The 24,700-nt window shown below is 46.9% G+C and overlaps 1 protein-coding gene across 4 annotated transcripts in view; it reads right to left on the bottom strand.

Annotated features, from left to right (window-relative positions):
* The window catches only part of LOC147021545 (intraflagellar transport protein 27 homolog), an 80,266-nt gene that overhangs the window by 5,228 nt on the left and 50,338 nt on the right, over positions 1 to 24,700 (bottom strand). For 2 of the 4 annotated variants that reach the window (XM_085891584.1, XM_085891582.1), the window contains 2 exons: positions 20,754 to 20,813; positions 639 to 738 (listed from right to left, as the gene is read on the bottom strand). In XM_085891584.1, the coding sequence (XP_085747710.1) occupies positions 639 to 738; positions 20,754 to 20,813 (160 nt within the window). Of the gene's footprint in view, positions 1 to 638; positions 742 to 20,753; positions 20,814 to 24,700 lie in introns of all 4 variants that reach the window. The other 2 variants (XM_085891583.1, XM_085891581.1) reach the window with 1 other exon arrangement.

Here is a 24,700-nt window from a genome sequence, read left to right on the forward strand (position 1 = left end):
TTTGAAATTTGGCTCGTTGAGAGATTCCAGAATCTAGAGGATATCGCATGTGTGGAAATGAAATAAAGCCACAAACGCTGGCATCTCCAGGCGTTTAAAAGCATTGCGATGTATCCAGCGATTCGTGGATATGATTATCAGGCATTCGATAATATGAGCGAGAAAAGTGTAAAAAAAAAAAAAACTTCATCATTAAGAAATCGTTGCGAACAGTTCCAAGTCAAGGCATTGTTGAGCAGGGCAAAAAAGATGGTGAATTAAGACCCCAGGGAGGGACAGCAAAGTGACCAAGGATGATGCCTTGATAAAGGATAATCAAATCGGGCAGTTAAGTATCTTCAAAAGGGGTGTTTTAATTCACCTAAACACCCAATTTTCATTCATGAACCCTTTAGAGTTCCCTTAGGATACATGCAAAGTTTCAGGCCACTAGGTTTCATGGTTTTGGAGTTATGGAGGAGACAGACACACACACACACACACACACACACACACACACACACACACACACACACACACACACACACACACACACACACACACTATTATTATCATAGATAATCATCTGGAGGTCGCTTGCTTCAGATGTCCCAGTCTGTGATTGGTGCAGCATGTGCAAAATGTGTCTCATGGCTCACCTATGTGAAAGGATCCCAAGCACTGCATCCAGGAAGAACAGGAAGCAAGCGACCCTTCATCAGTGAGATCAAATACGAGGCAGACACCAGCTGCATGATGCTGCTGTCACGCATCCAGAAAGATAAAGTCTGCCTTTAAACTGCAACATCGAGATCGAACTGGCTTGGCCATTCATTGGACACTGATGTAATGGCACAATGTGAAGTCAATAAAAAGAATCGTCAAAAGTAGCTCGTACCTTACATCTCATACATGCACATTATAAACTGCTGTACCGAACAAAGCATGTTATCGTCAAGCCTGAAAGTCAACGGGTTGTAAACACAAAATGTATTCTCTGTGTAGTAGTAAAAGCCAATATAGGAGGAGGAAATATACACTTGTGTGTTTGTTGAATGCCAGCAAGATTAAGTTATAATGTAGAATTCACTGTTATGAAATTTTGACAGCGATTAAACTTTCACAAAATATTTAAGGACAGAAGATGACACATTAACAAAAGCCTTCATGTGTAGACTAGATAGAAAGAGTGATTTCAATATCAGGGTCAAGAAGAAGAAGAAAAAAAGGTTACTGCTACATGGAAACCACTTACCGATTGAAGTATGGAGAGGCAGGAGGTAAAGATAATTACGATAAAGGGGAAGGAGGGGAAGAAGGTGGAGATGGAGGAACTCAGAGAACAAAGATTGCAACGTCAAACCACTGAGTAAAAATAGTACTTTAGTCTTCATGAAATAAAGAGTACTTAACTCTTTACTCTATTAAAATAATCTTTGCTTAAATGACACTTTTAAATCAAGCATGTAAAAAATTGAAAAATCGTTACGATTTTTAAAGAACTAAACTTCCAAAAGGGAAATCCCAAACCTGTAAACAAACACACACACACACACACACACACACACACACACACACACACACACACACACACACACACACACACACACACACACACACACACACACACACACACACACACACACACACACACACACACACACACACACACACACACACAAAAAAAATATTAGCATTCGACTCATTTCATTGTATTGTGGGGAGGGTGTGGTTCGATCCGGATGTCGGTGCAGCCTTTGCCGTCAGAATATTCCTGCACAAGCTAATCAGGACTTTCTAAGTGCTAGATTAATGAACTTCCAGCTGATTGTGCTAACCATAACAGTGCAACTCAATTGTTAATCCAGATACTCTGATCATTTACCTGGACATTCCTTGTCATTTGATTCGAGACAACTTTTCAAAATGCTTGATGTGAATTTTTGTAAGTTTTCTGATCTATTAATTTGTGTGTGTGGGGGGCATTTAGCATCGCAAATTTCACTTTCACTTTAGTTTTTTTTTATCCACTACACTAAAAAAATAGAATATGTTTGTATGTGTGTTTGTTTGTGTGTTTGTTTGTTTGTTCATCCTTTATAGGCGGCCAAACCGTTGGATGGAATGAGATGAAACTTGGCATGAGTGATCGTTGGGACATGAGAACGGACATGGGGCGGGGGGGGGGGTGTCAAGGTCAAGGTCAAAGGTCACGGGGTCAAGGGGTCAAGGTCACCGAGTAACTTCAATTTCTCAATTTCATCCGATCGAGATGGGACCAATGCCATTCGACAGATAATCAAAATTAAATGACACAGTTGATTGATGACATTCACTTCCGACTTCCGGTTTTCGAGTTACGACGTCATAAATTTACTAAAACGTCAATTTTTCATGTTTGTTTGTCCTTTATAGACAGCCAAACTGTTGGATAGAATGAGATGAAACTTGGCATATGTGATCCTTGGGACGGACATAAGGGGATCAAGGTCAAGGTCAAAGGTCACAGCGTCAAGGTCACCGGATAACGTCAATTTCATCCAATCAAGACGAGACCAACGCCATTCAACAGATAACTGTACCTGCACATGGGCAGGTACTTTGCTAGTTTATTCTAAAATCATTGGGGTTAGCCTGTTTAACATTTCCATCTGAAGTGATGGTTCATAATGCTGAGAACCTAGGTTCAAATCTCATATCCTGGATGTATTTGTTCCTTCTCCAATAAAATACTGTCAGACACTGACATTCACGGTTCCGCTATTCGTGGACCGCGCGTATTCATGGTTCATAAAATATGACCTGCTTCTACATTTGCGGCCATGTGCTTCATGTATGCATGGGGTTTTTTCACGTTTTTGGAGGTTTTCACGGGAATATTCTCAGTTTTTTCATGTTTCCGTGGGCACATTCAAGGGAATTTTCACAGCCTGCCTTGGCCATTCAATGGACACCGTTGAATTCAATGAGAATTGAAGATAATTTTTTTTAATTATCCAAGTGATTCTTCACCATTGAGAGATCGGGCCAAAAACGATATATAACATGATATTAAAAACGTTGTGGACGGATGACAGAACTTGGTGGATGAGTTGGCTCGGTGAGAAGAACAATCTGATTATATTTTGGTTCAGGTCTGGATGCAGATTAGGCCCATCAGTGGGATACAAAACGTAAACTGTTCAGCCTGGAAAAAGGAAAGTGCTCCACAGCCATTCTTGTTGCCCCAAGCACGCAATGAGGAAAGAGGGGTTAAGCAATTGGTTCATGTCCATCCATCTGTCTGTCTTATCAGTTTATGATCGTCAATTTATGATTGAGGAACAACTTATTTTTTAATTTAAATGTTTTTTTTTTTTTTTTTTTTACACGAATCGGGACATGAATAGGACGACAAGTTTGCCATTTTACCATAGTAGGGCTTTGAATTTGTCCTGATTGCACATGTGCAGAGAGGAATGAGATAATAATTTTACTGTCTGCCTGCCTCGCAGTCAAACAATAATGAAAATCATTCCAAACAGGAAACTCACTGTTTTTAAGGACGTTATAAAGGACACAAACAATAGACATGATGAACTTATGTCATGTGTTCGATAGGATGATTTCATAGACACTGGGTAAAATGGCGGCAAAACCCAGAATTAATTTATTCATATGTCTTTACATCCCTTTAAACCTTAATTTAAATTTAATTATATACTTGAACACTTTCATTCCTCTTTTTTCCCACCTTTGGAATAAACTCCCACACTCTGTTCAATCCCATTCTTCCCTCCAGGCCTTCAAAACAGTTGTTCACCACCACCTCTTATCTTCCCCCATCTAAAACCTCGATCTTTTCTACCCCCGTTAATCTACAACAAACCTACCTACTTTCCTTCCTGAAAGTCCCTGTAATATCCATCTTGTATACCCCATATTCCCCGCCCCATCCCTCTCCCTTCCACAGATCTAATGTCTCTGTTCCCCACTGTTTTGTCCTTCCCACTCTCACCCCTCTTGTCTCATGCCCCCCTTGCTGTGCGTTTTGTGTTATCTCTATCTCTATATCTATAAAACTGAGGATGTGTGTGTGTGTGTGTGTGTGTGTGTGTGTGTGTGTGTGTGTGTGTGTGTGTGTGTGTGTGTGTGTGTGTGTGTGTGTGTGTGTGTGTGTTTATGGTCATGCATTTCCACAAACTCCAACCGATTCCATTCAAATTCGGTACGATTATGGCTTTTGGTCCAACTTAGGTCATGGGCTATAAATTTTTTCCATAACACTTCCGATATTCGAAAAAAAAAAATCGATAAATCGATATCCCTTATGGGATTTTCCATTCAAATCCAATCAAGTTTAAGGCCTACGGGAGGGGGGGGGGGACGCAAATTTCCACTTTGCCCCGGGCGCCGTTTACCTCCGCTACGCCACTGCCGAAAAATCCGTGATTGCAGAACAAATCGATAATTAATTTCATTCTTGCACTTCCCACTCGACTCCCCAAATAAGCTTAAACGCAATTTCTTTATAATTGCTCGCCCTCCCTACCTTTTCTGCTGCATACACTGCATTTGTGTATTGTGCTTGTGGTGCATGTGAGAAATTTAAGGTGTTAATTAACGTTAAGATGACGAAATCGATCCCATGCATGCAGTTAACTAACGCTAATTAACGTTAAGATGACGAAATCGATCCACTGCATGCAGTTCACACCGTGCAAGCTTTTTGTGCATGACCTCATTGCGCGTGTCCTATTGGTTGCTCAAGGTCATTGCCCTTAGCTTTACTTTTGCACCGACCACTCACGTGTGGTTTGGGATGCAACTCATTTGTTATTGGTCGGGCTATGCCGAGGAAAAACGTGTTACATTTTCTCCTGTTCCGCTATTGTCCGGTCGCATCTTTAGTGCTGTGGACTACCGATTATCCTTTTTTCCTGCGATTGTGCTTCTGCTGTTTCCCGTTCTGACGTCGTTTCTTAAATGTTCAGAGGAACAATCCTGAGCTTGGCTGATTTTCAAACGCCGTTCGGTTACACTAACATTACACTTCCTATCCGTGAGTTAATACTTTTGCGTTTAACCACTCCCCCTTTTTTACATATTGTTTTTTTCGATATAAACCCCAACTTACAAATTTACCTGTCAAAGTCGTACTCCACCCTACAATTTTTTTGTTCCAAAAACCGTAGTTCTTTTCAATCTCGGTTTACCTTTTTCGATAATGCCGCCTAAAAAGAGGGTTTGTCTTGGGCGTCGGACAGCGTTAGCCACGACTCTAAGGGTTTCTAGGGCAAACGAGTCGCTCGAGGAAACTACCGCCCGACTTTCACAGAATGCCCTGCGCGCAGCGGAAATCAGGGCTTCGGAGGGCGATGAACAGCGGGCGGTTCGGCTTTCCAGGAACGCTGCTGCAACAGCTGCTTCCAGGGCTTCGGAGGGCGATGAACAGCAGGCGGTTCGTCGTTCCAGGAACGCTTCTGGAACAGCTCTTTCTTGGTCTACTGAGACTCCACAAGAGCAACGCGCAAGGTTAGACGGTAATAGTCAACGGCGGGACAACATCCGTGGCGTCACGTGCCCAAACAAACAGTTTTGGTTTCGAAAAGCTTTTCAGTACGAGGCCGAAGTTAACAATTCCATGCGTGGTGACATACAAATTGGTGAGATGCGCTTCACCTGCCAATTTTGTCGTGCCCTTAAGTGGGGTGGGGAGTCGCCAGGGATGTGCTGCTCCAACGGTAAGGTCAGTCTACCTCCACAGCCTTTAAGGGACCTGCTTGCAGAGTCTTCATTGACTTCAGATAGTTTCCTTAAGCTCATCAGGAAATATAACAGTGCCTTCCAAATGACCTCTTTCGGGGCGCATGTTGTTAGGGAAGGGGGTTGGATGCCTACGTTCAAAGTTCAGGGTCAGGTTTACCATCTAATCGGATCGTTGCTCCCTTCGCAAAACTGTAAACCTTCGTTTTTGCAGATTTACTTCATTGCTGACTACAACAAACAGGCCGATGCACGAATTGATATTTTCCCTCCACCCGAGGACGACGAAGAACATGACACCTTAGACAGGGACGTGCTGCTTAGCTTGCAACGCATGCTGCACGAGAAAAATAATTACGTTCAGAGTTTTAAGTGCGCCTTAGAGTCAGCCCCATCCCCTACTTTTTCCGTTGTCATTGACGTGGATAAGAGGCCTGCGGAGGAGCATGCCCGCTGATACAATGCCCCTTCATATAATGAGGTCGCCATACTCCTCCATGGGGACCAGCGTAAAAAGCGGGACATTGTTTTGCACAGTCGCGATAGCCGTCTTCAATGAATCAATGAAACGCACCGGTCATGTGACGCCCTACAATATCCGCATCTGCGCTTTGGCCCAAGGTTAGGACTCTACGTCTCAGCACTAACATGCGAGCTCACCTGCATGGAGACGGCGCGTCTGCGTCGTTCGCACAGACTCTCCTTACGCTTGGCGACGGCACGATGTCAAACGACGACCGCGGCTTCATTTCATTGGACTCCCTTTGCAGCGTTGTTGCTAATGCTTCCGATCTTATGGATTCAGTTTTCCCGCAACTTCCCCTTAAATATTCGGACATGGAGTGGCTAAGTCAGAGGGCCATTCTGGCCACAAAAAATAGCGTTGTGAACAACGTAAATGATCAGCTACTCCAGCTCATTCCTGGAGAGGCCTACGTCTACAAGTCTATTGACAGGACTATTGATCCAGAAGACGCAGCAAACTATCCTATTGAGCTGTTAAATTCGCTCGAGCCTCCCGGATTGCCCCCCCCCCCACACCTTGAAGCTCAAAGTTGGTGCTCCTATTATGCTGCTCCGCAATTTGGTTCCTCCAAAGCAGTGTAATGGGACATGCTTCGTCATCAAGGCATTAACACCACGTCTCATTGAAGCCACGATAACTACAGGCTGCGGCCGAGGTGAAGTAGTCCTTAAACGTTCTGAAAACCTAACTCATCTTTTGCGTGTTACTTCCCCCTTTTATTCGCCTGTTAATACATCATTTCACCCTACGTTTTCTACGGTACCATACAGGTCTGGATCGAAGAGTCTTTACGCGGTTTAGGGCCGTCAGTTATGAGGTAGTAAGCATTTAACTGTTTAGTGGTGGAGCTATGCTTATTGTGGCTTTCAGCAGCTATTCAGGAAATTTGCAAGAAATCCCGAGCAACGCCGGGCTTTACTGCTCGTCTCTCATAAAAGCCTCAACAATGTATACAAAAAACCCCCCCAAAAAACACTGGAGAACACAAATCACCTTCATCATACTTCCAAGAACCATGATTATTGATATGTATGTATATATGTATATATATATATATATATATATATATATATATATATATATATATATATATATATATATCTCAATTATAATACCAAGCTTGCACACTAAAAAAACTCGGCTCGCCGTCACACGATCCCTATGAAATTGCTGTGGCACTTAGCAGACATGCCGACAATGTTTGGGAAGTCTTGGCGTTCCATAGTACCACTTGCATTTTGCACAATGCGTATTTTTGTCATTCCCCGTGTACGGTCTGTCGTCTGCTACCAGTTATGTTTTACTGCTATCCCGTGCATGTGCAAGGGTATCGCTAATATATATATATATATATACATATATATATACATACATACATATATATACATATATATACATATATACATATATATATATATACATATATATATATACATACATATATATATACATACATATATATATATATACATACATATATATATACATATATATATATATACATACATATATATATACATATATATATATATACATACATATATATATACATATATATATATATACATATATATATATATATATATATATATATATACATATATATATATATACATATATATATATACATATATATATATACATATATATATATACATATATATATATACATATATACATATATATATATACATATATATATATACATATATATATATATATATATATATATATATATATATATATATATATATATATATATATATATATATATACAGTATAGCATAAGAAAGTGTAGCATTCGAAAAATAGCATGAGAGGGCGTGGCATGTGATTAGAATCAGGGTGAAGAAGATACTGATTGATGCTGCATTCTATGGTGATCAATATAGCCTCCATCTCATGATCTGCTTTTCAATGTCATCTTATTTCAGTGTATAAGGGTAGTGTATAAAACTGCTTCACTGGTGCAAAACTTCTGGCTTTTTTAAATGATCTTTAAAATTATCATTTTATTAAAATTGAAGTACTCAAAGACCCCAACATTCGTGGGGGATACGTTCCGGGAAACTACCGCGAATGATGATTCCATGGTGAGGCAGTTGCTTTAAAACAAAATGTATTCTCCTCCTGGAAGGCAAATCCGACCAAAGGGAACCTCAGATCATTCCACAAAGTCCGAAACAAGTGTCATTCCACAAGGCCGAAACTCTCAGGTGAGCCAAAAAACATCTGTCCAATCGCAAGAATGAGCTTTCAAACTTGTCTCCCTCCTCTAAAAGCTGGTGGTGCCTTGTCAAGTCCGTCTCTGGTATACGCTTTCCTTCCTCCACTTAATATTGTCGCAGATTCGCGCCCGCCGGCGTGCGAACGGCCACGTAACTCGAATCGCGGCACGTCGCCCACCGGACGGACAATCCAGTCGTGACCCTCTCGGACTAACGCCGGGAACCAGTCACGGGTGGACCTTTCGGTCTCACCGCGATCGAGCCAATCGGCCCCCGCGTGGGATAGGGTTGCTCGCCAAATTCGACCTACCTAAGTACCCACACGGAGGGTAGACCGGGCGATCGCACCTCGCCGCAGGTCGACTTCGGACACGGGCCACTTAAGCGACCCGTTCCGTACTATCGGGATAACCGAGCGGTGTTATTCGTCGGCCTCGACGGTTCGATTAATTATCGGGCGTCTTAGCCCAGGACCAACCCTTTACGTGAAGCAAGATGGGGATTCAATGAAAGAAATGACGAAGCGAAGCGGGAAAACAGTTCAACATAAAGCACATTTATTCGCGATGAACGGAAAGCACACATATACAATTCCACCAAAAGCACATGTAAAAGGAAAAGAAACACAATGCAATTTTACACAAAAAGCAAATGTAAAAGCGAAGACACAATGCAGAGCTATCCGACTACCGAGCACACGGCAACACTTATACAATTCTACTTCACAGACGGCGCCGACAACACATACCCAAAACCAAGAAAAAGAACACCCTCAAGGATGAGGCGGGCCTGGGGCCGAGACCGGGTCGGGCCTACCCGTCTGATGATGAGGCGCGAAGTGGCGATGGTGCCTCAACTCCGCGGGCCTCGCGGACAGTGTCTGGTAGGGGGTGGGAAAAGGGGCCCCCTTTGTCGCACTATCTCAGCGCGGGGGGAAACAGGAGGGGGTTGCTGACGCTCGGGGGAAGGAGGATTTTTATTCTGTCTCGGGTCCCGCGACGAGCGTCTCCACCTCGACCAGGTCGCGCCGTCGGCCTCCCGCCTTCAGCTCCCGGCACCGACGCGAGCACCCCCTCGTCCGTCTTCGCCGCCGCCACCTCTCCACAGCTCCGCCGACAACTCGTTCCAACGCACAGCTCGTTCCAACGCGCAACTTCCTTCCAGCTCCACCGACGACTCTCTTGAACTCCGAACTCACTCTTTCCAACGCACACCATTTCTGACGAACGCAGCCGCTTATATAAGCCCCGTGGCTTCGCCTTTGACCCCCTGCCTTCGACCTTTCACCTCGCTCCCCATTGGCCCGAGAAAAAGTGGGCGTGAATGCTTTTTGATCCATGAATTTGCATATAGCGACCGCCCTCCAACGCCCTGGAGGCGGGGCCAAATCGCCCCTCGCTCACCGATTGGACGGAACAAAAGTGGGCGTGAGTCGTTTTTGATCCGTTTTTCTGCGGAAAGTCCGTGATGTTTTGTACACGCTGTTCGGTGCGCGCCCTGCACGAGTCCAGTACCGGTACCCACAAGCGGCGCAAGAACGGTGGCGATGCGACGGTTGCGAGGTGTGACGGTAAAGGTCGTGGCTGTTGTGGTGAAGCGGCGTTGTGGTGGGTGGTTGATGTTGTGATGACTGTTGAGACGTGGTTGGTGGTGGTGGAGATGGTGGCTGGTCCAAAATAAAGATAGTAAAAGAAAAACGGCTATCCTGAAGAGTCGCAGCCCGAGTGAATGACATGTATTCCCACTAGACAACGGGTTTGGGCCTAACTACACATATACTTACGGAGATATCTCACGTAAGGGACCTGAATGGTGGTTTGCGAATTTGGTCAACCACAACACTACCCCCTCCCCTTTTTACAGACTCGTCCCGAGTCGTCAAATTTTCGTGTGCCATCATGTGTAGTTCTCCCCTAGTACATTTTACCTACGGATCCCTGAGTGCGACATTCATGGTATTCGTGTCCCCAAAATAAATAACCTGAGGGCTGCGTAACTACCTAAACAAACTCACTCACACGGACGACTTAAATAAAATTGCCGGCGCTAGGACAGACATGCCGGGGGCGCACTCATATTTACAGTACATCTTAACCTTAACTTACAAATTTTACACTAAACCATGGCCCAGGATCAATGAGCTCTGCAAAAAGAAAGCAGTTAACAGGGAGCCAGGCTGCTCGCATGCAGTCTCTGGCTCAAAACAATGCAGGTGACAGGGAACGTGGCTGGCTGCTCACACGCAGTCCAAGGCCTTCCCTTTTGAACTGAACGCAGTGAACCACAACGGTGCACGGGCTGCACAAACGTAGTCTCCGTGCCAGCTCAAGTGGCACACGCAATGAACACAACGAATGGATGGATGAACACAAACACGGTGCACGGGCCGCCACTGCAGGCCCGTGTTGTAGCTGCCAACAGGGCAGTTCTTGCAGCTTGCAAACTGTTGCCTTGCGGATCCTGGCGCACATGGCAATGAACAGGGGGGGGGGGGCAAAGCAAAAATTGAACGGGGCTGGTGAACCTGGGCAGTGGGCATGGCATGGCAAAGGCAGCAGGCAAACACAGCCCGCAGAAGAAAGCCGCTGCAGGCAAACACAGCCGGCAGATGAACTGGCCGGCACAGGCCTTGAAGAAAAACAGCCAGCCGGCAGATGAAGTGGGCCGGCACAGGCCTTGCAGCACAGCAGCTGCAGACGATCCAGCCGGCACAGGCCTTGCAGCACAGCAGCTGCAGATGAAGTTGGCCAGCCTTTGCCGTTCCGTGGAGGTTGGTGGAGGGAGTGCGGTGGTGCTGGCCACTTGGAAGGCGGGCTCGGACCTACCTACCTGTCTCCCTCCCAACCTATCACCTTTGCCTGTCACTGTACATACCCACTCCCTTAATTTGTCAAACCCCAATTTAGCCCCAACTTATTTTTTTTGTTGTTTTTATTTTTACTCCCCCACTATAAATCGTCCCCTAACCCCCTTTATCGTCTTTGTTCGGCTAACCTATCCTGTCACCTAGCCTACTCCCAACCCCTACGTTCCCTTCCCGGAGGGGAATAAGGGAGAGCTAGCGTCCTGTGTCGAGGCCCAACGAAGCCTCAGAATGGCCTCCCCAGAGTTTGGCGATCTTAACACCAAGTGGGTCCAGCGGCCCACAACGACAGCGAGGGGATGGATGGTGCGGAGGGGTACATCTCCTAATCTACCCTAACCATTTAACTGTTAAACTACCCCGGGGCTTTCAACAAGCGCCTCTCGCTTAAACTATTGGTTCTAACAACCCAGATTCCCGTCGCCTGTGTTGGTGTCCTCACAATTTCGGGCCTCACCCCCCAATTTTCTCTCCGTGCCCTCACACGGTCTCATGGCTGGGACACGTGGCTCCCTTTGGCAGGCACGACCCTCTGCCGAATCTCCCGCTATGGCACCCCCGGGCACTACACTGCCTCCGAGCCTACCAGCTCCCTAACACCGGGGAGTGCCCCCCATGGCACCTCCCCTGAAACGCAAACGTGGCAGGCTGGCTTCCCAGGCCCCTTTCCGAGGGTCACCCTTGCCCACAACACTGCCCACGCGGCTAATGGCGCCCCGGGCCCCCGCACCAAGCAGGCGCACCCGTGCCCACTACGCTATCCCGGCCCCCCATGGGCCCTTGGCCTACCACGGCCGACTAGCCTGGTGCCCGGGGTACCCACTCAGCGATACTCACCTTTCGCAGCCACGCTCCCAAGCCCGTCAACAGGGCTCCTGCACCCCTCCAAATGGGTTTCGAGCCTACATTCCCACCAACAGCAAAACGACCTCCATTTTTGTTAATTTGACGAACCCGTCTAACTCACTCTACACTGACCCCGGGGTCCCTTGGGCGGGAGTCACTCCTCCCCCCAATCACTCATCGCACCATGCATTCCCCATTTGCTCCATACACACAGACCCGCTGGCCTCACTCACTCAACAAGTACTCACCTCACAACTCTTCAACACACACACCGCTGAACTCTGCCATCCTCCTAACTACTTCCCCTAACTAACTCGTGCTCCCACGTCGTCCCTTACACTAAAGCACGTTCCTTTTAACACTACGTAGCTAAACTACGTCCCCTCGACACATTCACTGCCTGTCACTGTCTCCAAATAAATCATTTTATTTCCCAACCTAAAGCTCACTAAATCCCTCCACCTAATCCATTCCACGGACTCCATGAGGACTTACCCCTGCCCCATGAAGTCGGTCTAGCTAAGCTAACCCTTCCCCCTAACTAGTTTCCATCCTGTGCCCCGGTCAAGGGGGTCTTCCACCCCTTGCCCAGGAATCCTGTGCACCCGAAAGTGAGGCTTACTGTTTTTTTGTTTTTTTTTCATGCGCAGTACCAGCGCGGCAACTCGCGCACTTTGCACCTGCCCGTGACGTCATGCAGCTGCACGTGTTCCTCGTCCCTCCTTGGACGGTACCATCCGGCAGGGATACCCCTCCTGCCGGATTCCAACCCCACGTGCAGCCATGGCGTCACCATGCGCATAAAAAAAAACACAAGCCCCACGTCTCGAGGGGTTCCCCACGCGAACACATGTGCTTTGCCCGTTGGAGCTTAACACACACGATCGCGTGGAGAACCCGTCCGGTCCAAATTCGTTTACCTGCCTAAACTTTGTCCGTCCGCGGGATCGGCAAATCCACCGCTGGCGTTTCCGGACCGGGACTTCACTCTCGCAAGCGAGCACGTGGTGGTCTCGTGCGTTGCACAGCACGGACCTCGTGCTCACTGCTGGGTGAACCCGGCACGGTCCCCGAAACAACTACAGCCGCTACCCGGCTTTCTTTCCTTACATGTCGCCGTCGTCGCCATTCGACCCACGCACACCTGCGTGTTACGACGCTCACACTCCATTCCATTAAATTCACACCGGGAGACGCGGCTGCGTGCTCCCGCATGCCAACCGACATCTCCCTCACATACCGCTCTCTCACACACACGGTCTCCCTTGCACACAGCGACCTTGCAAACGGCCGTTCACTCACGCATGCGGGGGCACTCACCTGCGGTGCCTCACTCACACACGCGGGGGGCACTCAACCGCGGTTCCTCATCCACACTCGCCGTTTCACTCACACACACGGCCTCTTCCACACACGGTGCCTCATCCATACACGGCGTGCTGGGAAGCACGTACTCTGGCACCATCGCCACCACACCACTCACACACGGGGTCGCTTCCACACACGGGGACGCACTCACACCCTGCACCACACACACCGGGACAACCACACTGGGGATTCGTGTCCCCACAAGAGTCTCCGGGGCCTCTATACCCCCCAAGCTCTCCGTGCACCCGTCCACAGCACTCATCCCCTCAACCTCGCAAAACACGACCGAACTCACCTGATCGTGATCCGCCTCAAGGGGGCAGACTCCCTCCCCTCGTTCCTGGAGGAGGCCATCCAGGTGCTCGCACTGGGTCTCTACCCAGTCCGCCAGCTCACCCCCATTATCCTCCACTACCTCCGTGTGTGTGTGCGCGTCACTTACCCCGTCTTCATCGTGCAGTCTCTCCTCTATTTTTTCTGTCTCCCGTGTCTCTATACATTTATAAGTTTCTGTTGTCGTCACCTCGTGTCTCGTCTCACACGTTCCGGTCTCCCCATTTAATTTTTTCCTTTCGGTCACCGTCGATTCTTCTGTCACGACCCTCGCCCAACACGCCCCCCGAATTATTTTTTTACCCGCCTCCACAGCGGGCCTGTCAGCCGCTGCACCCCCTTCCACCTCGTTTGCTCCCACACGTGGAGTCGCCATTCCCAGCTCCCTGGTCACGGCCTTCATGCCCGCCTGCAGGCATCGGCCCATGTTCTGCGTCTCACCCCGTAGTTCTTTCATTTCCTCCTTCATGTTTGCTTCCATTCCGTTTATTTGCTTGTTCATTTCGTTTTTCATTTCATTTGTATTTGTATCCATCTTTTCGTTCATTCCTTTCATTTCGTTTGTCATTGCCGCCAGCATGGCGCATAGCTGGGCCATGTCGGGTGCGCTTGAGTGAGCCGTTTCGGCAGGGGTCGGGAGGTTTTGGTGGAGAGGGGGAGGGGAGGTGTCATACACCGCGGCCGCTGCCGCACCCATTTCGGCCTCTGGGTTCAGTTGGGCGAGTTCGTTTTCCTGTACAATTAACATTTCCTGCACGGGTATTTCATCCTGAGCCATGGATTCTACACATTCTACATCCATTTCTAATACCCCCGGCTCCCGCTCGCCTTGAGACGCCATCTTGCTTCTCTTAAAGGGTTAATTTGAATCGCTCGTAATTTGGAGGGAATCGGGGGTCGCTTCTCTCACCCCTGGACCGATTCCCGTGAATTTAATTGGAGACAGGACAGCCCGTTTTCCCGTTCTCCGTTACCAGTGCTGCGAGGAGGGCGATGAGTTTGTATCCCACTCCTGACACCAGTGCCGCAGATTCGCGCCCGCCGGCGTGCGAACGGCCACGTAACTCGAATCGCGGCACGTCGCCCACCGGACGGACAATCCAGTCGTGACCCTCTCGGACTAACGCCGGGAACCAGTCACGGGTGGACCTTTCGGTCTCACCGCGATCGAGCCAATCGGCCCCCGCGTGGGATAGGGTTGCTCGCCAAATTCGACCTACCTAAGTACCCACACGGAGGGTAGACCGGGCGATCGCACCTCGCCGCAGGTCGACTTCGGACACGGGCCACTGAAGCGACCCGTTCCGTACTATCGGGATAACCGAGCGGTGTTATTCGTCGGCCTCGACGGTTCGATTAATTATCGGGCGTCTTAGCCCAGGACCAACCCTTTACGTGAAGCAAGATGGGGATTCAATGAAAGAAATGACGAAGCGAAGCGGGAAAACAGTTCAACATAAAGCACATTTATTCGCGATGAACGGAAAGCACACATATACAATTCCACCAAAAGCACATGTAAAAGGAAAAGAAACACAATGCAATTTTACACAAAAAGCAAATGTAAAAGCGAAGACACAATGCAGAGCTATCCGACTACCGAGCACACGGCAACACTTATACAATTCTACTTCACAGACGGCGCCGACAACACATACCCAAAACCAAGAAAAAGAACACCCTCAAGGATGAGGCGGGCCTGGGGCCGAGACCGGGTCGGGCCTACCCGTCTGATGATGAGGCGCGAAGTGGCGATGGTGCCTCAAGTCCGCGGGCCTCGCGGACAGTGTCTGGTAGGGGGTGGGAAAAGGGGCCCCCTTTGTCGCACTATCTCAGCGCGGGGGGAAACAGGAGGGGGTTGCTGACGCTCGGGGGAAGGAGGATTTTTATTCTGTCTCGGGTCCCGCGACGAGCGTCTCCACCTCGACCAGGTCGCGCCGTCGGCCTCCCGCCTTCAGCTCCCGGCACCGACGCGAGCACCCCCTCGTCCGTCTTCGCCGCCGCCACCTCTCCACAGCTCCGCCGACAACTCGTTCCAACGCGCAACTTCCTTCCAGCTCCACCGACGACTCTCTTGAACTCCGAACTCACTCTTTCCAACGCACACCCTTTCTGACGAACGCAGCCGCTTATATAAGCCCCGTGGCTTCGCCTTTGACCCCCTGCCTTCGACCTTTCACCTCGCTCCCCATTGGCCCGAGAAAAAGTGGGCGTGAATGCTTTTTGATCCATGAATTTGCATATAGCGACCGCCCTCCAACGCCCTGGAGGCGGGGCCAAATCGCCCCTCGCTCACCGATTGGACGGAACAAAAGTGGGCGTGAGTCGTTTTTGATCCGTTTTTCTGCGGAAAGTCCGTGATGTTTTGTACACGCTGTTCGGTGCGCGCCCTGCACGAGTCCAGTACCGGTACCCACAAGCGGCGCAAGAACGGTGGCGATGCGACGGTTGCAAGGTGTGACGGTAAAGGTCGTGGCTGTTGTGGTGAAGCGGCGTTGTGGTGGGTGGTTGATGTTGTGATGACTGTTGAGACGTGGTTGGTGGTGGTAGAGATGGTGGCTGGTCCAAAATAAAGATAGTAAAAGAAAAACGGCTATCCTGAAGAGTCGCAGCCCGAGTGAATGACATGTATTCCCACTAGACAACGGGTTTGGGCCTAACTACACATATACTTACGGAGATATCTCACGTAAGGGACCTGAATGGTGGTTTGCGAATTTGGTCAACCACAACAATATGTAATATGGCACCACACGGAGAATGCCCAGTTGGTGTCTGGCTTTGGAGGCCAACTTTGAAATGTAGCTTGTCCAAGAGAGATCATGGCTGAGAGCGAGACCCAAGAGTTTTCGTGACTGAACCTCTTTGAGAGGATTGGTGAGAAAGTAGATGGGAGGATTTGTGGTACAGTCCTTTCAGAGAGAGAGAGAGAGAGAGAGAGAGAGAGAGAGAGAGAGAGAGAGAGAGAGAGAGAGAGAGAGAGAGAGAGAGAGAGAGAGAGATGTATGGGATTTCTCAGGGTTGAAAGACAAATTCCAAGTGTTTGAGCAGTTTGTGATTTCATCAAGGTCTGAGGAGAGTGAAGAGGCTGATACCTGTCTGCCATAAGGATGAGAGCTATCAAGGCAGAGAGTGGAGTCATCAGCAAACAGATAATGAGTATTTTCCAAAGTCAGTGAGATAATTGATGAAGATTAAGAATGGGGCCTAGAACACTGTTTGGGATACTCTAGTCTTGGCAGGGAGAGGAGATGAAAGGGGTCTGTTGAGAGCCACACATTGGCTATGAGAGTGGAGAAAGTCAGTAAGCCAAGAGTGGAGTTGGCGTTGGATTCCATAAGCAGACAGTTTGGAGAGCAAGGCAGAATGACAGACTGTAACAATAGCTCGACATATGTCCAGAGAGACGGCCCTGATCTCATGTCTGATATTGAGAGCTTCCATCCATTGTTGGGTGAGTAGAAGCTGCATGTCCAAGGGAGAGTGACCAGGTCTGAATCTGAATTGATGACCTGAAATGAGGCTGTTGGAAAAAAAGGAATGATTTTATGTCAACTGCTACAATGGATTCAATGACTTTGTTGATGATTGAAAGTTAGCTGATTGGTCTGTAGTTGCACCTTTTTATGTAATGCTGTGATGTTGGCTGATTTCCAAGCAGATAGAAGATGACCTATGATAAATGACAGGATGAAAGGGGCAGAGAGAGAGAGGAAGTGCAAGAGCAGCAGAGCAGGTTTTTCGGATATATGAGCTGATGCCATCTGGTCCAGTTGCAGAGTCAGAGACGAGGATTGCCAGAAACTTTTACACCACTTGAATTTCAGGTGCGAAAGACAGAATTTAGGAGCAGTTGGGTACGAATGCGAAGGATGGGTGCAGAGAGGGAGGTGTTAGGTCCACAAGATTTTGAGGCAAACACATAATTGAGGCATTCGGCCTTCTCACGAAGGGAGTCGGCTGTGGTACCGTTTGAAGTGAGGGAAGGGATGGAAGGGAAGCATACACCAGAGACCGACTTGACAAGGCACCACCAGGTTTTAGAGGAAGGAGACGAGTTTGAAAGCCCATTTTTGAGATTGGACAGATATTGTTTTCTGGCTCTCCTGAAAGTAGACACAAAATTGTTGCAGGCTTTGTGGAATGATGTGAGGTTGGTTGCCTTTGGTCAGATTTGCCTTCCAGGAGGATAACGGAAGTTGTTTTAGAGCATCTTTCAGAGTACCAAGATTTGAGGTTCCAGAGTACCAAGAACAGGATTATGGGAAAGATAATTGAAGATTCGGTGGAATGAGTCTATGCACAAGAGAGAGTAAATTTCTGTGGAAGAATTCCCAGCTGAATTAATATCAGCGACGGTGGATCGAGGAGAACAGTCCTGAAGTGTTTCAAAATAAATAAATAAATGTGTCTGGGGTTATCTCCAGACGTGTCCGGATGGTGGTTATCTCCAGAAGTGTCCGGGTGGTGTTTATCTCCAGGCAAGTCCGGGTGGTGTTTATAGTATGACTGGTAGAAAATACATTTCAGACATTATTTTGTTTCCATCTTCATTGTTATTCCATGCAAAATCATTTTGTTGAGACAGCATGAATCAAAATCAATGCTCCACCGTATGTCTACCTTCCCATCCCCTCACCTCACACTTACCTCCTCCCAAATCCCTTCCCTCCTCCATCCCCATAAACTCTCGAGACGTTTATTAGCATTACAGCTGAAATGCAACAAGCTCTAGAATCTCTTAACCTGAACCAAATTTCAAAATTGAAACTGTGGAATTGAACTTGGCAGCAGTTCCAACTGCTAAAAAAAGTGTTAATTTGTCCAGTTTGAATGTTGTTTTATATGCCGGACGTCTGATTATTTCAGGTCATCTCCGGACGTCTCCGCATGGTGTTTAGTATGACCCAGCCAACCGTTCCTCATGAACCATTTCGTTTGTGTGCTTGCTTGAGTGCTTAATAGTAGTGTGTGCTTAATTCCAAATTGATAAATTCAAACCATCCAATCAAAAGGAATCGAGTAGTGAATTGGAATCAGCGTCAATTCCGAGTAATTCTTACTTCATAGAAAGAAGTGTTTTTAGGGGGAAATTTTTTCCCCTGTTGGGCATGTTCCGGTTACACATGGCCTGATAATGGTCGCAATGGCCATGTTGCACATGGCCATGGCCACAACGGTTTCCTATTAATTGAAAAGGAACACACTCTTGGGGTGTCCGGTTTGTAATACAGCAGCAAAAGCAAATCACTGGCAAACTAAACAAACGCCAAAGGTGTGTTCCTTTTATATGAATAGCAAGGCATGAGGAGTTGGCTGGTAAAGTGTGCCTATTGCTTTGCTGATGGACAGGTCGGTAATAGATCGACTAATAAAGCTTTGACAACATGCCGTTCAAAAGGTCCAGAAGTGCAGTTTGGAACTATTTCAAGAAGGATAAAGAACACACTCCAAAAGTTGCATGCTCACTTTGTGCAATAGACATTGCTCATTACTGTAATACATCCAATATGCGATAACAGTTGAAAACCAAACAACAGAGAGAGTACCTATTGGTGACGGTTGAGAATGCAGATTCAAAGAAACCAAAGTCTGCAACAGCAACAAGTTCGCTTTCAAAATCGACAACTGAAAGCATTTTTGCCCCAATAACGCCACAGTATGCTGCCTTCCATTCCCCTTCCCTCATGCCGCCTTCTCTTCCCCTCCCCTTATGCTTCCTCTCCTTCTCCTCCCCTCACACTTCCTTCCATTCCCCTCCCTCACACTTCCTTCCCTTCCCCTCCCAATTCCTTCCCCTCCCAATTCCTTCCCCTCCCCCACCCCTCCTCTCTCTATCCCATCCCCCCTCCTCACTCTCCCCCCTCTCTCTCTCCTTCACCCTTTTCTCTCAGTATTCTGGTGAGCGAAGCAATGGGTGGTATTTGCTCATGGTAAATAAATAAACACAGAATCGATTTAAAACAAAACAAAACAGGGCATTCCATGCTTGACACGCTGTGGCAGGGTGAGTAAGGACTATTTATAGTTACTATGACTTTTCCCTTTGCACATTTTGACCCAATTTTAAATTATTTTCTCCATATTCTCATAATAAAGCTTTGCTTAAAATTTTATGACAAAATCTCAAATGATAAAAACGTTATGGCCTGGACAGACGGACACACAGAAGCGATTGCAAAATCCCTTCACTACTCAGGGGGACGAGCTGAACATCTATTTACTGGGCTGAAGAGATAATTTGTCTCGTGCAAGGAAGAGTAAATCAGTATACCGTAATTTGTGATAATATAAAAGCAAATACAAGGAATCTTGAGGGGAAATATGGCAAAGTGCATCATTTTAGAACACAGAATCCCAGAAACCTGTGACTATTCCCATAAACGTGATGTGAGCTCTAAATTCAAACACAAATGTAACAAGGCTTTCATAAACAGTAAGTTAGATTGAAGCCTGACATTACCGATCCTCACCTTCTTTGTTTCATTTATTGCAAGTTTGGTAGTGGCTACAATTACCTTCATTTTCCACAAGAACCTGTAATATCTTATCTTTTCAAAACAGGATGTCCAAAAATAATAAGTCATTGTGAAAGTCAGAAATGGAACAAGAATCCTTAAAGTTAAAAAACAACAAAACAAGGCCGAAAAAGCGGGCAATGTAAATATATGTGAAATGTAATCTCTCGATTAGAAACAAAAAGCACATGTGCCAGGTGAGTAAGTGAAATGCTGAAAGAAAACACCTGAACACAATGCTCTGTGAACTACTCTTCAACTGAGGTTAACCATGATTCTCGGTGTAGGTCCAAATGCTGACTAACAGGGAATTTATCGATCGATTTCAGAGCTAGATTCAAACTTACGTGGGTTTCCAATGAACTCTGGAAAATCTCCTTTCCCGAGCAATCACACAGATACATCTCCTGTTTGGAATTGGGTGATCAATGTAAAAATCGTCAATCAACATGTAAAAAAAATCGATACAGAACAGAACAATCCACAATTGTACGAATAGCTGCTTGGTCATGTTGTCACATCAGGTGACCAAGCACCAACAATGAGGCTCAAGATGCTGTATCCCACATTTTCATACATCTGATTAAAATGCATACCACAGGGGCAGAAACATCTGCATTAAAGCCCAATGACCTGCCAACATATATTTGAACAAAATTTAGCATTAATAATAATAAAATACAAAATACATCATAACTTTCAACAAAAATCCCTTGGCAAAAGTTACACATCTTGGATAGGTCACCATGGCGACACAGGATACTCGACTGAGTGCAGGAATTTTGAATCAAGGTTTTGAATTGGATATACAATTTATCAATTTTGAATATACGACGCAGGATGCCAAGTTGGCAACTGGCTTTGGAGGTCAACTTTGAAATATGGTTTATTCAAGCATGATTGTGACTGATACTCCTGATAGTGAGAGCCAGGAGTTTGAGTGACTGAACTTCCTCAAGAAGATTGTTAAGAAAATAGATGGGAGGGTTGGCCATATGGTGCTTTAGGGGAGAGAAAGAGAAAGAGAAAGAGAAAGAGAAAGAGAAAGAGAAAGAGAAAGAGAAAGAGAAAGAGAAAGAGAAAGAGAAAGAGAAAGAGAAAGAGAAAGAGAAAAAGAGAAAGAGAAAGAGAGAAAGAGAGAGAAAGAGAAAGAAAGAGAAAGAAAGAGAGAAAGAGAGAAAGAGAGAAAGAAAGAGAAAGAAAGAAAGAGAGAGAAAGAAAGAGAAAGAGAAAGAGAAAGAGAAAGAGAAAGAGAGAGAGAGAGAGAGAGAGAGAGAGAGAGAGAGAGAGAGAGAGAGAGAGAGAGAGAGAGAGAGAGAGAGAGAGAGAGAGAGAGAGAGAGATTTGTCAACTCTATGTCATGATTGAAAGGCATATTCCGAGTGTTTGACCAGCTTGTGATTTTGTCAAGGTCTGGAGAGGGAAGAGGCTGCTGCCTGCATATCTGAAGGATCCTGGCAGAGGGTGGAGTCATCAGCAAATAGATAAAGGGGATTTTTCAGAGAGTAAGAGAGATCGTTAATGAAGACAAGAAAGAAAGAAGACAAGACAAGGACTGGGCCCAGACTGCTGCCTTTGGGCGCTCCAGCCTTGACAGGGAGAGGAGATGAAATTATTCCGTTGAGAGCCACACATTGGCCATAAGAATAGAGAAGGTTAGCAAGCCGTGTGTGTAGTTGGCCTTGGATGCAATAGGCAGAGAGTTTGGAGAGCAAGGCATGGTGTTAGACTGTATCGAAAGGTAATATGCCTGGAGACATGGCCCTGATCTAAGTCAGACATTGAGGGTCACTATCCAATGGTGGGTGAGTTGGAGCTGCATGTCAAAGGTAGAGTGATCTGGTCTGAATCCGAATAGGTGATCTCAGATGAGGCCTTTGGAGAAAAGGAAGGCTTTCTTATCAGTTGCAATGACGGATTCCATGACCTTGCTGATGAATGAAAGTAAGCTGATAGGTCTGTAGCTAAGGGAATCGGATTTTGTAGCTTTGTTTTGCAATGCGGTGATGTTTACTGGTTTCTAAGTACATGGAAGATGACCGAGGGCAAATGATGGGGTGACAAGAGCAGAAGGAAGACGTGCAAGAGCAGCAGAGCAGGTTATTAGGGCACGTGAGCTGATGCCTTCTGGTCCACTTGCAGAATTAGTGTCTCGGTTTGCCAGAAAGTTCTCCACCTTCTCAGATGCAAAATATATCAATTCCAGGATCAGTTGGGTGCAACTGGGTAGGGTGGATACAGAGGGGGTGACATTTGAAGAGAGGGAAGGGATGGAGGAGTGTATGCAAGAGACAGACTCAACAAATTATGTGTTGTCAGTCTTCCATGAGCCGAGAGCATGTATTAGTTTTTTTTTTTTTAAAGCACCACTAAATTCTGGATGAGGGAGACAAGTATCTTCTCCTTCTTTCGGCTAGCTCCCGTTAGGGGTCGCCACAGCGGATCAACCGTCTCCATTTCGCTCTATCCTCCACATCTTCCATTGACACTCCAACCACCCGCATGTCCGCCCTCACCGTATCCATGAACCTCTTCTTTGGCCTTCCTCTTCTCCTCCTGCCTGGCGGCTCCATCTTCAACATCCTTCTCCCGATATACTCCGCTTCCCTCCTGTGCACATGTCCAAACCATCTCAATCTCACCTCTCTCACTTTGTCTCCAAACCGTCCTACCTGCGCTGTCCCTCTAATATACTCATTCCTTATCCTGTCCATCCTCGTCACTCCCAACGAGAATTGCAGCATTTTAACTCTGCCACCTCCAGTTCCGCTTCCTGTCTTTTTGTTAGTGCCACCGCCTCCAAACCATACAACATAGCTGGTCTCACGACCATCTTATATACTTTCCCCTTCACTCTTGCAGCTACCCTTCTGTCACAAATCACTCCTGCAACTCTTCTCCAACCACTCTATCCTGCCTGCACTCTCTTTTTCACTTCTCTCCCACACTCTCCGTTACTTTGGACAGTTGATCTCAAGTATTTAAACCCATCCACCTTCCCCACCTAAACTCCTTGCAACCGCACCATACCACCACCCAACCTCTCATTTACGCACATGTACTCCATCTTACTCCGACTGACTATCATTCCCCTTCTCTCCAGTGCGTACCTCCACCTCTCGAGGCTCGTCTCAGCCTGCTCCCCACAGATCATGATGTCATCCGCGAACATCATAGTCCATGGAGACTCCAGTCTGATCTCGTCCGTCAACCTGTCCATCACCATTGCAAACAGGAAAGGGCTCAGAGTCGATCCTTGGTGCAATCCCACTTTTACCTTAAACCGGTCCGTCATTCCTACCGCACACCTCACCACTGTCACACTGTCCTCATACATATCCTGCACGATCCTCACATACTTCTCCACCACTCCCGACTTCCTCATACAATGCCACAACTCCTCTCTTGGCACCCTATCATAAGCTTTCTCTAAATCCACAAACACACAATGTAACTCCTTCTGGCCTTCCCTATACTTCTCCATCAACATTCTCAAAGCAAACATTGCATCAGTGGTGCTCTTTCCTGGCATAAACCCATATTGCTGCTCACAGATCGTCACCTCTCCTCTCAACCTCGCTTCCACTACTCTTTCCCACAACTTCATGGTGTGGCTTAACAACTTTATCCCTCTGTAATTTCACAGCTCTGCACATCACCCTTATTCTTGAAAATCGGAACCAGTACACTTAATCTCCACTCCTCTGGCATCCTCTCACTTTCCAAGACTTTATAAAACAATCTGGTGAACAACCTACTGCCATCTCTCCTCAGCACTTCCATGCCTCCACTGGTATACCATCTGGGCCAACCGCCTTTCCACTTTTCATCCTCTTCATAGCAGTCCTCACTTCATCCTTACTGATCCACCCCACTTCCAGATTCACTATCTCCACCTCTTCCAACCTTCTCTCTCTCTCATTTTCTTCATTCATCAGCTCCTCAAAGTACTCCATCCACCTTCTCAACACACTCTCCTCGCTCGTCAGCACATTCCCATTTGCGTCCTTTATCACCCGAACCTGCAGCACATCCTTCCCAGCTCGGTCCCTGTGTCTTGCCAATCGGTATAAATCCTTTTCCCCTTCTTTTGTATCCAACTTCTCATACAGCTCGTCATATGCCTTTTCCTTGGCTTTTGCCATTCACCGCCACTCCTTGTACTCCTGCCTACTTTCTTCATCTCTCTGACTATCCCACTTCCTTTTCACCAACCCCTTCTTCCTTATACTTTCCTGTACTTCCTCGTTCCACCACCAAGTCTCCTTATCTTCCTTCCTCTGTCCAGATGTCA

Source organism: Eptatretus burgeri, chromosome 8 (assembly GCF_056783735.1).
Source record: "Eptatretus burgeri isolate ZD-2024b chromosome 8, Ebu_testis_v1, whole genome shotgun sequence".
NCBI classification, from domain to species: Eukaryota; Metazoa; Chordata; class Myxini; order Myxiniformes; family Myxinidae; genus Eptatretus; species Eptatretus burgeri.